Source organism: Chlorocebus sabaeus, chromosome 16, assembly GCF_047675955.1.
Source record: "Chlorocebus sabaeus isolate Y175 chromosome 16, mChlSab1.0.hap1, whole genome shotgun sequence".
NCBI classification, from domain to species: Eukaryota; Metazoa; Chordata; class Mammalia; order Primates; family Cercopithecidae; genus Chlorocebus; species Chlorocebus sabaeus.
Window position 1 is genome coordinate 33793231 of NC_132919.1, and position 18267 is coordinate 33811497.

General features: G+C 40.9%; 2 protein-coding genes and 1 pseudogene across 3 annotated transcripts in view; all 3 read right to left on the reverse strand.

Moving 5' to 3' along the window:
• Window positions 1-7844, reverse strand: part of SLFN12L (schlafen family member 12 like) — a 45366-nt gene extending 37522 nt beyond the window's left edge. Inside the window, exon 1 of one of the 2 annotated variants that reach the window (XM_037992762.2) lies at window positions 7734-7844. The gene's annotated coding sequence lies outside the window, so the exon portion shown is untranslated. The remainder of the gene's footprint in view (window positions 1-7733) is intronic. The other variant, XM_037992765.2, reaches the window with a different exon arrangement.
• LOC103242737 (schlafen family member 13) overlaps window positions 1-18267 on the reverse strand; it is a 101358-nt gene that overhangs the window by 61560 nt on the left and 21531 nt on the right. Inside the window, exon 2 of the mRNA XM_073004855.1 lies at window positions 7734-8423. Coding sequence (XP_072860956.1) covers window positions 7734-8059 — 326 coding nt within the window. The 5' untranslated portion in view covers window positions 8060-8423. The remainder of the gene's footprint in view (window positions 1-7733; window positions 8424-18267) is intronic.
• On the reverse strand, window positions 460-1066 carry LOC119621895 (mitochondrial import receptor subunit TOM20 homolog; annotated as a pseudogene).

Genomic DNA, 18267 nt, shown 5'->3' on the forward strand with positions numbered 1-18267 from the left:
CTTCCAGTTAGTATGGCCTTTGAATTTTTGATTATTGCAACAGAGATAGTGTAATTCAAGGATTTCCTTATGATGAGTAAAGATTCTGATTCCCATGTAGAAACTTTAATTTCTAGAAATTTTTTTGAGATTAAAGGAGGAGACCACCCCTCATATTGTCTTTCAACACAGACCACTGGTGTTTTTAACATAAGCAAGGCCATATGTACATTACAACCGCATGTTTTAGAAATGAACAAAATCTGCGATATTTCAGTAACTCATAGTGTACTTATAAAGTGAAAAGATCTCCATCAAAATATGCTTTTCACTGGAAAAAATAGACCAAATGGATTTACACAAAGTAAACATTAACTTTGGTAGATTTCAGTGTAGAATGGTTCATAACAAGCATATTTGCCCTTATGCTCAACTACCAAGTTAAGAATTTTTTAAGTATTTTAACTGAGATTTTATGATGTTGACATTTGTTTCTCATTCCACATCGTCTTCAGCCAAGCGCTGAAGTGTCTGATTAACTGGTACAGGCTTTGTCAGAAGCATCTGGATCACCGGTGGTGGAAGAGTTTGTTGTAGCACTTGCAGTAACTGCTGTGGCTGTCCACACACAGCACTTGGATTTGTCAGGTGGCCTACACCTTGAGCTAGGATCTCTTCACCAAAGCTGTGTCTCTTCAAGGAAGAATTTCTGAGCAGCTTCAGCATCTTTAAGGTCAGCAAACTTGGAAAGCTCAACTCTCTCCTCGGCCAGCTTCTGTTTCTTTCTTTCCTCTGGAAGCCTGTTCTTTAAGTTGGGGTCACTTCGTCTTCTGCGGTCGAAGTAGATGCAGTACCCGATGAAGAGGGCTCCGCATACCTTAGCGGCGATGGCTCCGCTCCGACCCAGCCTTTTCCCCAGAACGCGGAGTGTGGACTGCGGCGGTGGGGGAAAGGAGCGGATGCCCACGAACCATCTGAGCACAGGGAGCCGCGCAGACGCGACGCCGGCAGGACAGGCACTCCGAAAGCAAGATCCAGGGTCCCGAAGATTAAAATCGTTGATGCATTTATTATATTTGTGCAAGTTTCAGAGAGAGTCATGCGTATAGGATTACCACTGAGTTTATATTATTTTCTCCATGCCTGGAGAGTGTTTTTGTTTTTGTTTGTTTGTTTTGATTTTTTGCTTGTTTGTTTTTGAGACACATTCTCGTTCTGTCACTCCAGGTTGGAGTGCAGTGGCTTGATCTCAACTCACTACAACCTGCGCCTCCCAGACTCAAATGATCCTTTCACCGCAGCCTTCAGCGTAGCTGGGATTACAGGCACAGCCACCACGCCCAATTTTTTTTTTTTTTTTTTTTTTTTTTTTTTTTTTTTGAGACGGAATTTCGCTCTTTGTTGCCCAGGCTGGAGTGTAGTGGCACCATCTCGGCTCACTGCAACCTCCATCTCCCGGGTTCAAGCGATTCTCCTGACTCAGCCTCCCAAGTAGTTGGGATTACAGGCGCCTGCCACCACACCCAGCTAATTTTTGTATTTTTAGTACAGACGGGGTTTCATCATGTTGGCCAGGCTGGTCTCGAACTCCTGACCTCATGATCTACCAGCCTCTGCCTCCCAAAGTGCTGGGATTACAGGCGTGAGCCACTGCACCCTGCCACTGTTTCTTAAAGAGTTAGCATATTTAAAGAATTAGATGTTTTGGGCTTAATTTCTTAATTTTTCCCAGGGATTCTTAGAGACCCCCTCTACTAGATTTATATAAACACTTAGTAACATCTTGAAACTGATCAACATAGGACCATAGAATTTGAGAGACATTAATGTCCTTATTTTCTAATATCCACTGAAGATAGTCTACCTTTCTGAGGAAACTACTTCCCTTAGTTGTCTTTGACATATCACTACCACTTCACAAGAACAAACAGTTTTTGCAACTCTATTACTTCAGCATCAAAAAGATTGGGGTCCTTACTGGGGGCATGGAATCCTCTAAGATTCTTCATTCCGTTTTCCAGCTCCCCAGCGTATAGGAACCTCAGTGCATCAGCATTAATTGTCCTAAAGCAAAACATTCCGTCACTGTGATCAGATTAAAACTCTAACTAGTTCTGCCCTTCCATTCTGGAATACATATTTAAGGAGGATAGAAATATACTCCTTCTTCTTATAGTACAGGATTTGTCAGCCTTGGCACTATTGAGATTAAGGGATGGAAAATTCTTTCTTGTGGGGGGCTATCCTGTACCTTCTAGGATGTTCAGCAGTATCCCTGGCCTCTACCCATTAGGTACCATTAACACACTCCCCTCAAGCGGTGACAATCAGAAATATCTCCAGATATTATGTCCCTTGGAGGGCAAAATCCACCACCACCACCACCACCACCACCCCCACTCTGTTGAGAGCCACTGGTCTAGTCTAATGAAGAGCAGATTAATTTTAACAATTAGCAGACCTATTTTAATGATCCATATACTAGTGCCATCCAACAGAAATATCATGCAATACATAAATGTGATTTTAATATAGTAAGCACATTTTTTAAAGGTAAAAATAAACAGGCAGCATTACTTTTAATAAAATATTTTATTCAACTAAATATTTCCAAAATATTATCATTTTGACATGTAATCCATTTAAAATGATTCATGTAATTTTTCATTCTTTATCACACTAAGTTTTTGAATCCCAGTGTATATTTTACACTCACATATCATCTCAATTTGGACCAGCCACATAGCAAGCACTAATTTGCTACACATGGCTAATGTGTGCCATGGGCACTGTAGCCATATACAGTGACATCTGGCAAAAGCCAGAATAGTCAACATCAACAAATTAAGCAAACAAACAAATAGCAGTGAGGGCACAGATCTTGGTTTTGCCATTCTTCAATAAAAGGAACCAGAGCTTCATGGAGAAATGGCTGATTTTACGGCTGGGGCAGAGAAAAAAAAATCACAAGCATTCCTATACACCAACAGTATACAAGCAGAGAGCCAAATCATGAGTGAACTCCCATTCACAATTGCTACAAAGAGAATAAAATACCTAGGAACACAACTTACAAGGGACATGAAGGACCTCTTCAAGAACTACAAACCACTCCTTAAGGAAATAAGAGAGGACACAAATAAATGGAAAAACATTCCATGCTCATGGATAGGAAGAATCAATATTGTGAAAATGGCCATACTGCCAAAGTAATTTATAGATTCAATGCCATTCCCATCAAACTACCAGTGACCTTCTTCGCAGAATTAGAAAAAAACTACTGTAAACATAAAAAGAGACCACATAGCCAAGACAATCCTAAGCAAAAAGAACAAATCTGGAGGCATCACACTACCTAACTTCAAACTATACTACAAGCCTACAGTAACCAAAACAGCATGGTACTGGTACCAAAACAGATACATCAACCAATGAAACAGAACAGAGACCTAAGAAATAACACCACACATCTACAACCATCTGATCTTCAACAAAACTGACAAAACAAACAATGGGGAAAGGATTCCCTATTTAATAAATTGTGCTGGGAAAACTGGCTAGCCATATGTGGAAAACAGAAACTATATTCCTTCCTTACACCATACACAAAAATTAACTCAAGATGGATTAAAGACTTGAATGTAAAGCTCAAAACCATAAAAACACTAGAAGAAAACTTAGGCAATATCATTCAGGACATAGGCATGGGCAAAGACTTCATGACTAAAACAAAAGCAATTGCACCAAAAGCTAAAATTGACAAATGGGATCTAATCAAACTAAAGAGCTTCTGCACAGCAAAAGAAACTATCATCAGACTGAACAGGCAACCTACAGAATGGGAGAAAATGTTTGCAATCTACCCATCTGACAAAGGTATAATATCCAGGGTCTACAAGGAACTTAAACAAATTTACAAGGAAAAAAAAAAAAAACATCAAAAAGTGGGCAAAGGATATGAAGAGACACTTCTCAAAAGAAGACATTTATGACCAGGTGCAGTGGCTCACGTCTGTAATCCCAGCACTTTGGGAGGCTGAGGCGGGCGGATCACTTGAGGTCAGGAATTCGAGACCACCCTGGACAACATGGTGAAACCCCATCTCTATAAAAATACAAAAATTAGCTGGGCGTCATGGCGGGTGCCCTTAATCCCAGCTACTCAGGAGGCTGAGGGAGGAGAATTGCTTGAACCCGGGAGGCAGAGGTTTCAGTAAGCCGAGATTGCACCACTGCCCTCCAGCCTGGGTGACAGAGTAAGACTCTGTCTCAAATAAAAAGACATTTATGCACCAAAAAAAACATATGCAAAAAAGCTCATCATCGCTGGTCATTAAAGAAAAGCAAATTAAAACCACAATGAGATACCATTTAATGCCAGTTAGAATGACAATTATTAAAAAGTCAGAAAATAACAGATGCTGGAGAGGATGTGGAGAAATAGGAATGCTTTTACAATGTCGGTGGGAGTGTAAATTAATTCAACCATTGTGGAAGACAGTTCCTCAAGGACCTAGAACCAGAAACACCACTTGACCCAGCAATCGCATTACTGGGTATATACCCAAAGGATTATAAATCATTCTACTATAAAGACACATGCACACATGTGTTTATTGCAGCACTATTTACAATAGCAAAGACTTGGAACCAACCCAAATGCCCATCAATGATAGACTGGATTAAGAAAATGTGGCACATACACACTATGCAGCCATACAAAAGAATGAATTCATGTCCTTTGCAAAGACACGGATGAAGCTGGAAGCCATCATTCTCAGCAAACTAACACAGGAACAGAAAACCAAACACCACATGTTCTCACTCATGAATGGGAGTTGAACAATGAGAACACACGGACACACAAAGGGGAACATCACACACTGGGGCCTGTCAGAGGGTAGGAGGGCAAGGAGAGGGAGAGCATTAGGACAAATACTTAATGCATGCAGGGCTTAAAGCCTAGATGACAGGTTGATTGGTGCAGCAAACCACCATGGCACATATATACCTATGTAACAAACCTGCATGTTCTGTACATTTATCCCAGAACTTAAAGCAAAATAAAATAAATAAATAAATAAAGAACTTCCAATGGCTAATATTAGAACAATTTGAGCAACTAAATAAATAATGTAGTATTCAAATATAACACAAAACATTAAATAAGTACCTGTAAGCTCATTCATATGAGTAAAGGATTGAATGAATGAGTAAATGGTCTCCTATACAGAAGAATCCCACATAACATATGTATAATAGCTTCATCCTCTCTCCCCACATGAAGGAAGTGGCACTTCAATCCCCACCCTTTCAGTGTGAACTGCACTTATGACATTTGAGGGAGGGAAAGTAACTACAGTGGATTAACCTGGCAAACACTTCCTGACTTATGTGGTCAAGGTTAATATCAACATGATAAGACATGTTGATCGCATACAAGCTTGATATGATATGATGACAATTACAGTTCACCCCTGTGGTTCTCCTCTTGAAAACCTTGAGTATGAAAAATAAAATTCTAAGCCCCCTAACCACTGAACAGAACCCCTCTTGGCCAAGGGGACCCCAGAAAAACCTTAAAAGCTGAATTTGCAAGCATGATGGGATGGCTGGTCAGCTGCACCTCATTATAACCGCTCTCTTTAGCAGTTTAGACACAACAACTGACCAGCACTCAGGTTAAAATAAACGTTATAAGACTGATGAAACAGTCTCTTTGTGGCAATAAGATACCAAGTTATAAATAGGACCAAGTTAAGTCACACATCCCTACACTTAAAGAATAAACTATGTTCTAATGGCCACAAGCTTTTTCTTTTCTTCTATCAGCTAAACAAGCACTGGCCTGGAGATAAGCAATATTAAAACAACTGCAGCTCATCCACTGCCAGACATGAACCAACTGATCCCCTGCTCCACCAGTCATAACTACAGCTTTGACTGGACAAGAGACTGATTTTGTAACTTTCTCCTAATAACAAGACCACCAACCATGGACAGGTTCTGGCTGGTTTCGAGTCTGAGCACTTGAGTGCCTTCTTGTCCTGAAAAGACTTTTGATGTATAGGGTCTAATTGTAATAGATATAAAAGTCAAAACATATAGGGTCCAATTGTAATACATATAAAAGTTAAGTCTCTATTGGCTGGGCGCGGAGGCTCACACCTGTAATCCCAACACTTTGGGAGGCCCAGACGGGTGGATCACCTGAGGTCAGGAGTTCAAGACCAGCCTGGCCAACATGGCAAAACCCCATCTCTACTAAAAACACAAAAATTAGACAGGTATGGTGACACACGCCTGTAGTCCCAGCTACTCAGGAGGTTGAAGCAGGAGAATTTCCTTGAACCCAGGAGGCAGCAGTTGCAGTGAGCTGAGAGCATACCATTGCACTCCAGCCTGGGTGACAGAGCAAAACTCTGTCTCAAAAAAACAAAAAAGTTGTCTCTACTAAAAAGTGAACGTGGGACAATACACACAATAAGCATGTTTACTCTCCATGCATATCCACAACCACCTCTCAGGAGTATTCATAGCTCCTCCTATAACCTGATGAATATGTATACTTTCCCAAGCCATTCAGCACAAATCCCTGTTCCATCCTCCCTTCTCTCAAAGTGCTGCCTTTCTGCCTAAGCTTCCCCCCAATCAGGATGGCCAGCCTGCAGGTTGTAACACTTTATAATAAATAAAATCTCCTTTCTAAACTTATAAATTGTGTGATTTTTAAGTTGACAACCTGTAACTCCAGCCTAACTATGAGAAAAACATCAGACAAACCCAAAAGGAACATTCTACAAAATGCCTGAACAGTGCTTCTCAAAACTATCCAGATCTTCAAAAATAAAGTCTGAAAAATTATCATAGATCCAAGGAAGCTAAGGAGACATAACTGCTAAATGTCATATGGTGTCCTGGATGGGATCCTGGAACAGACAAAGCACAATAGGAGAAAACTGGGAAATCCAGATAAATTGTGGAGTTTAGTTCACAGCACTGTACTATGGTTGTGACAAGTAAACCACAGTAATGTAGTAATGAAAGAGGGAACTGAGTGAGGGGTACGCAGGAACTTTCTGTACTATCTTTTCAACTTTTCTGTAAGTCTATGAATATTCTAAAATAAAAAGTTAACTTAAATTTTAAAAGCATTTTGTTTTATTTTACCATGGCTGGGTGGATTTTCAGATCTTTAATGAAGTAAGTCCCAGCTAGCTAAAGCCAGATTGCAGAGGTAGGCAGGCACCATCAAAACCCAATTGAGCCTGGCACAGTGGCTCATGCCTATAATCCCAGCAATTGGGGAGGCTGAGGCAGGAGGATCACTTCAGCCCAGGAGTTCAGGGATACGCTGAACTATGATCACTCCAGCCTGGGCTACATAGTGTTTTTACAAAAAATATTTTTAAATTATCCAGGCATGATGGCATGCAACTGGGTCCTAGCTTCTCAGGAGTCTGAGGTGGGAGGATTGCTTGACCTCAGGAGGTTGAGGCTGCAGTGAGTCATGATGGCACCACTGTACTCCAGCCTGGGTGACAGAGCAAGACTCTGTCTCAAGAAAATGAAAAATGACCTGAGTCGGTTCTTTAGCTAAAAAAGGTAGAAAAAATTACCCCATTCTGCTCTCCTAAACACAGTTTGTTGTCGCAGCTAATTTTACCACTTAATTTTCAAGGAACAAGGTTACTTAGCAGAGAAAATTAAACCCAGATTAAATAATACTTAGAGACATAGGTCCAACTGCTTACCTGATGAAGTTCCTCAGAGACTGACCTTCACAAACGTAGAGAATTCCGTGTGCCTCACAGTGAAACACATTCCTGATCTTCTCCATGATCTTCATGGCCATGATGGTCTTCCCTGAGCCAGGTAAGCCGTGGATAAACAATTCTCTGTTCTTGCGGAGGCTTCTGGAGAATATCTCATATTGCTGGGCTGTGAGCAGATTTAAAACCTCACAGCCGAGCTGGTCACTCAAGAGAGACCTGAAGCCAAGCAAGACAATCATGAGGGACTGCAGCAGGGCTTCCATGTGCTGGGTGCCTGCAAGTCTATAGGACGCGGGGTAATCCATTGGAGACACTGCAGCCTCCAAGGCCTCTGCGCTGCTCTCAGGACTCAGACAGAGGACCTTGGCCCTGACACACACCTTCCCGGTGTAGCCCCCCACGTTCACCAGGTTCTGCTTCCAAGTAAGAGCAGTGCAAGTGCAGTAGTCCTGGCCCTGCCAGGGCTGTTCTGTGCTATCAGCAGAGCATCACAGATGACTCCTGGCTTCTCCTGCAAATTCAGGTCCACAGCCCAGCTTCTAGAGAGGATCACAATTCCCCAGGAGAAAGGTTGTGTTTGCTTATTTATTAACTCCCCTAATCCTTCATGCCGTGAGGACAGCTCCTTCCAGAGGGACTCCAGAGTACATCGCAAATGTCCTGGTGGCACTAGATGTGAAAAGAATGATAAATTAGGGGAAGCAGAAGAATCATACAGATTATGACAATTAGTTATAATTAATTGATTAATATATTTGATTATCAATTACAGATATTTCAAATATTCTTCTATAAACATTATGTTACAATTATAAAGGAAAAGAAGTTTTGAAATATCTGGTAAACCTCATCTAAACCCATGTGTTTATTATGCCTTTGACCTTGGGAAATTCCCTAACCTCTCTGAGACTTTGCTCTCTCATTTGTAAAACAAAACTAAGAATAGCACATTTCCTATGGAAAGGAATAAATGAAGTAACATAAAGTGTCTAGCTCATTGCAGCTGCTTGAAAAAGATGAGCCCTGATCCCCATCCTACTCTCAAAGTGTATGAATCTCCAAATGTCCCTGAAGAGTCCCCACTGATGGGGGTAGCAGGAGCCTTCCCAGGAAGAAGGTACTCATTAGCACGATATTTGCAGAGAAGAGGAAGTCATGTAAAAAGCTTTTATTGGCAGTTAATTGTCTGCAGTCCTCGACTGGGAGACCCTTGAAGCCATCTTTCCTGAAACATTCTTGCATCATATACAGATCAATCTGAGGCTCCCCCCATTACAAAAGGTCTTCTCTTTGTCACAGGCAAACAAGGAACAATTACATGACATGAGAATATACTTGTGCTACAGAGTTATAAACTTATTTTAGGCTTGGTGCGGTGACTCACTCTTATAATTCTAGCACTTTGAGAGGCCAAGATGGGTGATCACTTGAGCCCAGGAGTTCAAGACCATCCTGGGCATCATGGTGAAACCCTGTCTCTAGAAAAAATACAAAAATGAGCTAGACGTAATGGTGCATGCCTATAGTCCCAGCTCCTCAGGAGGCTGAAGTGGGAGGATTGCTTGAGCCCAGGAAGCAGAGGTTGCAGTGAGCTGAGATTATGCCACTGCACTCCAGCTTAGGAGATAGAGCAAGACCTTGCCTTGAAAAAAAAAAAAAAAAATTATTTCAATGATCATGGGGTCCAAAGGGAGAAAAACAAGAATGTTTTTATCGTGTTGTGGCAGTGTCAGAATACAAACCAGAATCAAGATTTGTAAGTGGTAATTTCAAATGAAATTACCCAAATTTTATTGGTAATTGTTTATTGTTCATTGTTGCCGGTGCTTTCTCATTCATACCAGGCGTTCACACAACTTGATTATGCCTGCAACCTGGGTGACAGTGAGTAGGAGATGGTATTTATTATGAGACACATCCAGATTTTACCGATGTTAAGAAGTTGGGGGAGATAAATAAAACCCCCATCTCCCTGGGACAGAGCACCTGGGGGAAGAGGCGGCTGTGGGTGCAGTGCCAGAAGACTTAAGTGTACCTGCCTGACAGCTCTGAAGAGAGCAGCGGATCTCCTAGCACAGTGTTCGAGCTTGCTAAGGGTCAGATGGCCTCCTCAAGTGGGTCCCTGGCCCCTGTGTATCCTGACTGGGAGACACCTCCCAGGAGGGGCCAACAAAAACCTCATACAGGAAAGCTCTGGCTGGCATCTGGCATGTGCACCTCTAGGATGAAGTTTCCAAAGAAAAGAACAGGCAGCCCCCACTGGTGACACCCAGGCAAACAGGATCTGGAGTGGACCTTCAGCAAAATCCAGCAGACCTGCAGCAGAGAGCCATGACTGTTAGAAGCAAAACTAACAGACAGAAAGGAACAGCACATCCACTCAGACACCGCATCCAAAAGTCACCAACATCAAAGACAAAAGGTAGACAAATCCAAGAAAATGGGGAGAAACCAGTGCAAAAAGACTGAAAATTCCAAAAACTAAAATGCCTCTTCTCCTCCGAAGGATCACAACTCCTCGCCAGCAAGGGAAGAAAACTGGACAGAGAATGAGTTTGACGAATTGACAGACGTAGGCTTCAGAAGGTGGGTAATAACAAACTCCTCCGAGCTAAAGGAGCATGTTCTAACCCAATGCAAGGAAGCTAAGAACCTTGAAAAAAAGGTAAGACAAATTGCTAACTAGAATAGCCAGTTTAGAGAAGAACATAAATGACCTGACGGAGCTGAAAAACACAGCACGAGAACTTCATGAAGCATACACAAGTATCAATAGCCAAATCGATCCAGTGAAAGAAAGGATATCAGAGATTAAAGATCAACTTAATGAAATAAAGCAAGAAGACAAGATTAGAGAAAAAAGAATAAAAAGGAATGAACAAAGTCTCTAAGAAATATGGGACTATGTGAAAATACCAAACCTACATTTGATTGTTGTACCTGAAAGTGATGAGGAGAATGGAACCAATTTGGAAAATGCTCTTCAGGATATTATTCGGGAGAACTTCCCCAAACTAGCAAGATAGGCCAACATTCAAATTCAGGAAATACAGAGAACACCACAAAGATACTCCTTGAAAAGAGCAACCCCAAGACACATAATCATCAAATTTACCAAGGTTGAAATGAAGGAAAAAATGTTAAGGGCAGCCAGAAAGAAAGATCGGGTTACCCACAAAGGGAAGCCCATCAGACAAACAGCGAATCTCTCAGCAGAAAACCTACAAGCCCAAAGGGAGTGGGGGCCAATATTCAACATTCTTAAAGAAAAGAATTTTCAATCCAGAATTTCATATCCAACCAAACTAAGTTTCATAAGTGAAGGAGAAATAAAATCCTTACAGACAAGCAACTGCTTAGAGATTTTGTCACCACTGGGCCTGCCTTAAAAGGGCTCCTGAAGGAAGCACTAAACATGGAAAAGAACAACCAGTACCAGCCACTGCAAAAACTTACCAAATTGTAAAGACCATCAACACTATGAAGAAACCATCAACTATGGGCAAAATAACCAGCTAGCATCATAGTAACAGGATCAAATTCACACATAACAATATTAACCTTAAATGTAAATGGGCTGGGGGGAGAGGGGAGGGATTGCATTGGGAGTTAAACCTGATGTAAATGACTAGTTGATGGGTGCTGATGAGTTGATGGGTGCAGCACACCAACATGGAATAAGTATACATATGTAACAAACCTGCACGTTATACACATGTACCCTAGAATTTAAAGTATAATAATAATAATAATTAATTAATTAAAAATGTAAATGGGCTAAATGCCCTAATTAAAAGACACAGACTGGCAAATTGGATAAAGAGTTGAGACCCATCAGTGTGCTGTATTCAGGAGACCCAACTCACGTGCAAAGATACACACAGGCTCAAAATAAAGACATAGAGGAATATTTACCAAGCAAATGGAAAGCAAAAAAAAAAAGCAGGCGTTTCCATCCTAGTGTCTGATAAAACAGACTTTAAACCAACAAAGATCAAAAGAGACAAAGAAGGGCATTACATAGTGGTAAAGGGATCAATGCAACAAGAAGAGCTAACTACCCTAAATATATATGCACCCAATACAGGAGCACCCAGATTCATAAAGCGAATTCTTAGAGACCTACAAAGAGATTTATACTCTCACATAATAATAGTCGGAGACTTTAACACCCTACAGTCAATATTAGACAGATCAAAGAGACAGAAAATTAACAAGGATATTCAGGACTTCAACTCAGCTCTGAACCAAGCGGACCTAATAGACATCTACAGAGCTCTCCACCGCAAATCAACAGAATATACATTCTTCTCAGCACCTCATGACACTCATTCTAAAATTGACCACATAATTAGAAGTAAAACACTCCTCAGCAAATGCAAAATAATGGAAATCATAACAAAAAATTTCTCAGACCACAGTGCAATCAAATTAGAACTCAGGACAAAGAAACTCACTCAAAACTGCACAAGTACATGGAAACTGAACAACCTGCTCCTGAATGACTACTGGGTAAATAACAAAATGAAGGCAGAAATAAAGGTGTTCTTCATAACCAATGAGAACAAAGACACAACGCACCAGAATCTCTGGAACACATTTAAAGCAGTGTGTAGAGGGAAATTTATATCACTAAATGCCCATAAGAGAAAGCCGGAAATATCTAAAATCAACACCCCAACATCACAATTAAAAGAACTAGAGACGTGAACAGCAAACAAATTCAAAAGCTAGTGGAAGACAAGAAATAACTAAGATCAGAGCAGTACTGAAGGAGATAGAGACACAAAAACCCCTTCAAAAAATCAATGAATCCAGGAGCTGGTTTTTTGAAAAGATCAACAAAATAGATAGACCACTAGCCAGACTAATAAAGAAGAAAAGACAGAAGAATCAAATAGACATAATAAAAAATCATAAAGGGGATATCACCACCGATCCCACAGAAATACAAACTACCATCAGAGAATACTATAAACGCCTCTATGCAAATGAACTAGAAAATCTACAAGAAATGGATAAATTCCTGGACACATACACCCTCCCAAGTCTAAACCAGGAAGAAGTCGAATCCCTGAATAGACCAATAACAGGTTCTGAAATTGTGGCAGTAATTAATACCCTACCAACAAAGTCCAGGACCAGACGGATTCACAGACGAATTCTACCAGAGGTACAAAGAGGAGCTGGTACCATTCCTTCTGAAATTGTTCTAAACAATAGAAAAAGAGGGAATCCTCCCTAACTCATTTTATGAGACTGGCATCATCCTGATACCAAAACCAGGTAGAGACACAACAAAAAAAGAAAATTTCAGGCCAATATCCCTGATGAACATCAATGCAAAAAATCCTCAATAAAATACTGGCAAACCGAATCCAGTAGCACATCAAAAAGCTTATCCACCACAATCAAGTCAGCTTCATCCCTGGGATGCAAGGCTGGTTCAACATACACAAATCAATAAACGTAATCCATCACATAAACAGAACCAATGACAAAAATCACATGATTACCTCAATAGATGCAGAAAAGTCCTTTGACAAAATTCAACACCTCTTCATGCTAAAAACTCTCAATAAACTAGGTTTGATGGAATGTATCTCAAAATAATAAGAATTGTTTATGACAAATGCACAGCCAATATCATACTGAATGGGCAAGACAAGGATGCCCTCTCTCACCACTCCTATTCAACATAGTATTGGAAGTTCTGGCCAGCGAAATCAGGCAAGAGAAAAAAATAAAGAGTATTCAAGTAGGAAAAGAGGAAGTCAAATTGTCTCTGTTTGTAGATGACATGATTGTATATTTAGAAAACACCACCGTCTCAGCCCACAAATCTCCCTAAGCTGATAAGCAACTTCAGCAAAGTCTCAGGATACAAAATCAATGTGCTAAAATCACAGGCATTCCTATGCACCAAAAATAGACAAAGAGGCAAATCATGAGTGAACTCCCATTCACAATTGCTACAAACAGAATAAAATATCTAGGAATACAACTTAAAGAGATGTGAAGGACCTCTTCAAGGAGAACTACAAGCCACTGCTCAAGGAAATGAGAGGATACAAATAAATGGAAAAACATTCCATCCTCGTGGATAGGAAGACTCAATATTGTGAAAATGGCCATATTGCCCAAAGTGATTTATAGATTCAATGCTATCCCCATCAAGCTACCAGTGACTTTCTTCACAGAACTGGAAAAAACTACCTTAAACTTCATATAGAACCAAAAAAGAGCCCGCATAGCCAAGACAATCCTAAGCAAAAAGAACAAAGCTGGAGGCATAATGCTACATGACTTCAAACTATATTACAAGGCTACAATAACCAAAACAGCACAGTACTGGTACCAAAACAGATATGTAGACCAATGGAACAGAACAGAAGCCTCAGAAATAACACCACACATCCACAACCACCTGATCTTTGACAAACCTAACAAAAACAAGCAATAGGGAAAGGATTCCCTATTCAATAAATGGTGTTGGGAAAACTGGCAAGCCACATGCAGAAAACTGAAAGTGGACCCCTTCCTTATGCTTTATACAAAAATTAACTCAAGATGGATTAAAGACTTAAATGTAAGACCTAAAGCCATAAAAATCCTAGAAAGAAACCTTGGCAATACCATTCAGGACATAGGCATGGGCAAAGACTTCATGACTAAAACACAAAAAGCAATGGCAATAAAAGCCAAAATAGACAAATGGGACCTAATTAAACTAAAGAGCTTCTGCACAGCAAAATAAACTATCATCAGAGTGAATAGGCAACCTACAGAACGGGAGAAAATTTTTGCAATCTACCCATCTGACAAAGGGCTAATATCCAGAATCTGCAAGGAACTTAAATTCACAAGAAAAAAACAAACAACTTCATCAAAAAGTGGGCAAAGGATATGAACAGATACTTCTCAAAAGAAGACATTTATGCACCCAACAAACATATGAAAAAAAAAAAAGGTTCATCATCACTGGTCATTAGAGAAACGCAAATCAAAACCTCAATGAGATACCATCTCATGCCATTTAGAATGGCAATCATTAAAAAGTCAGGAAACAACAGATGCTGGAGAGGATGTGGAGAAATATGAACGCTTTTACACTGTTGGTGGGAGTGTAAATTAGTTCAACAATTGTGGAAGACAGTGTGGCAATTCCTCAAGGATCTGGAATTAGAAATACCATTTGACCCAGCAATCCCATTACTGGGTATATACCAAAGGATTATAAATTATTCTACTATGAAGACACATATACACATATGTTTATTTCATCACTATTCACAATAACAAAGACTTGGAACCAACCCAAATGTCCATCAATGATAGATTGGATAAAGAAAATGTGGTATGTATATACCATAGAATACCATGCAGTCATTGAAAAGGATGAGTTCATCACTTTGCAGGGACATGGATGAAGCTGGAAACCATCATTCTCAGCAAACTAACACAGGAACGGAAAACCAAACACCGCATGTTCTCTCTTATAAGTGGGAGCTGAACAATGAGAACACATGGACACAGGGAGGGGAACATCGCACACTAGGGTCTGTCAGGGGGTAGGAGGCTAGGGGAGGGACAGCATTAGGAGAAATACCCAATGTAGGTGACGGGTTGATGGGTGCAGCAAACCACCATGGCACATGTATACCTATGAAACAAACCTGCACGTTCTGCACATGAACCCCAGAACTTAAAGTATAATAAAAAAAGAACTTGTCCGTATAACAAAATACCACCTGTTCCCCCAAAACTATTGAAATAATATAAATAATAATAGTAAATAAAAAATAAAATAGATTAGAAAACAAAAAAAATGTTGAAGAGATGGAAGCTCAGAAACATTAACTTTCTCAAAGTCACTCAAATCCATACCAAAAGAGAAACCTATACTCCTCCTACTAACTTTATAACCTCATACATAGACATCATCTGTCACATCTTTTGGTCCCCTGGCTAGCCTCCCAGGTGACTGCTTTGCCTTTTATGTGATGTTTTGAGTCCTTCTAGTGTTCAGTGAGCCTGGAAGCTGTTGTCGTGTATCTGTTGTCCTGACCTAACGTCTTCCTGCCTGCAGGGTCCCTTTGACTATCAGTTTGTTCCTCCTTTCCCATCCCCCACCAATCTCCCAACTTCATTCACTTCCCTTCCTTTATTCCCGTAAATTTTACCCCCTCTCCCTTCACCATCACCATCATTTAAAAAAAAAAAAAAAAAAAAAAAAAGTTGGGAGAAACACACGGATGGATAAAATAATTTGAGGACATATTCAAAATGGCTTTAGATGCCGGGTGGGGTGGCTCACGCCTGTAATCTTCACACTCTGGGAGGCGGAGACGGGTGGATCACCTGAGGTCAGGAGTTCGAGACCAGTTTGGCCAACATGGCAAAACTCCATCTCTACTAACAAATACAAAAATTAGTCAGGTGTGGTGGCAGGCGCTTGTAATCCCAGCTACTTGGGAGGCTGAGGCAGGAGAATCTCTTGAACCTGGGAGGCAGAGGTTACAGTGATCTGAGATCACGCAACTGCACTCCAGCCTGGGCAACAGAGTGAGATTCCATCTCAAAAAAGTAAATACAATACAATAAAATAAAACACCTTTAAAAACCAAAGGAGTGTAAAATAAGAAAATCTATTATTTGTTGGTTGTCCCAGGACGTTTACAAATATCTCCAGTCTTCCCAAATTCTCCAAGGCAGATATACTTATTCTCATTTTCATGTGAGAAAACAGGGACTCAAATATGTCAAGTGAAAGCTGGATGAGGTAGCATGTCTGTAATTCCAGGTACTTAGGAGGCTGAGGTGCAAAGCTCGCTTGAGCCCAGGAGTTAGAGGCCAGCCCGGGCAACATGACTTGCCCGATGTCCAGTGTCACACCACTAGGAAATGGCAGAGCCTGTGTCTGTACCCAAGTCTCTCAGACATCAGATCCTCTATTGCTTCCACTCTACTGCCCTGCCCTGCCCTGCAAGCCACAGACTACCCCTACCTGACAGATAGAGAAAATCACGACATTCGATGTCCATTTACCTAGTAATTGAATAGGTCTTCTTTTTTCTTTACTTTTATAATGGAGCATGCTTCCTGAGGAAATTACATAAAGGCAAGAACTGTCTCTTTCATTTCTTTAATATTCCACATAACACTTAGTAACTGACAGAGACCAGACTAAGTACTTAACGAATGCTTCCACTCCACATGCACCAAAGTAGTCACCGCTCCCCATGTGATCTAGGGACTCTGTACCTTTGTGTAGGTGTGCTCTGAGACTCTAATGCCTTCCTCTAACTTTTTCACCTGATAAACTCCTCTCGTCCATCCCAGAACTCCCATATTTGTCCTTGTGTCCTTGGGACTCCAACAGAGCATTGCGTCCATTCCAGGTACTAATTTCACTATGAAGCTAGAGAATCTTTAAAAACATCAGTGAGAGGGCCAGAGCAGTTTTTCTCAAACTATGTAATATCAGGTGAGGGCTCCTGAGGGTTTAGGACATTAAGAGGAAGGTATCTGGGGACCAGGCATGGTGGCTCACCCCTGTAATCCCAGTATTTTGGGAGACCAATGTGGGAGGATCACCTGAATTCAGGAGTTCGAGACCAGCCTGGGCAACATGGTGAAATTTCATCTCTACTAAAAATACAAAAAAGTAGTTGGGCATAGTGGCAAACGCCTGTAATCCCAGCTACACGGGAGGCTGAGGCGGGAGAATCACTTGAGCCCGGGATGTGGAGGTTGCAGTGAGCCAAGATTGCACCACTGCCTGGCGACAGAGTAAGACTCTGTCTCAAAAAAAAAAAAAAAAAAGAGAGGAAGGTCTTTGGGACTACTTGATTCAGACCTACCATCCCAGGCCCTGACTTTCTTCAGTACCAATAACCCCAGTTATAGACAAAATTTGTTTGAGACAGTCATTACCTTTCTTCCAAGAGAAGCACTGACAACGTTGAATCTGAAGCCAAATTATTGTCAATCAATTCTGACAATTAGTGCACTAAGAACATCTCTATTCTTTTCTTTTGAACTCTGTCACCCAGGCTGGAGTGCAGTAATGCGATCTTGGCTCACTGCAACTTCTGCCTCCTGGGTTCAAGCAATTCTTGTGTCTCAGCTACCTGGATAGCTGGGATTACAGGCATGTGCCACCATGCCTGGCTGATTTTTGTATTTTTAATAGAGACAGGGTTTCACCATGTTGGCCAGGCTGATCTCAAACTCCTGACCTCAAGTGATCTGCCCGCCTTGGCCTCCCAAAGTGCAGGTATTACAGGTACTTTGGCCTGTAATTTTGGTGCAAGATTGCGCCATTGCATTCCAACCTGGGAGACAAAAGCGAAATTCTGTCTCATATAATAATAATAATAATTTTAGAACATATTCCATGCCAAATACCAAAGCACTCCTATTCCCATCTTCCCATTTCCTGCCTTCCCAGTCTCACCCTTCTCACTTACTACAGACGCTTTTTTAAACTTTCTTGCCTATGCTTCCAGAA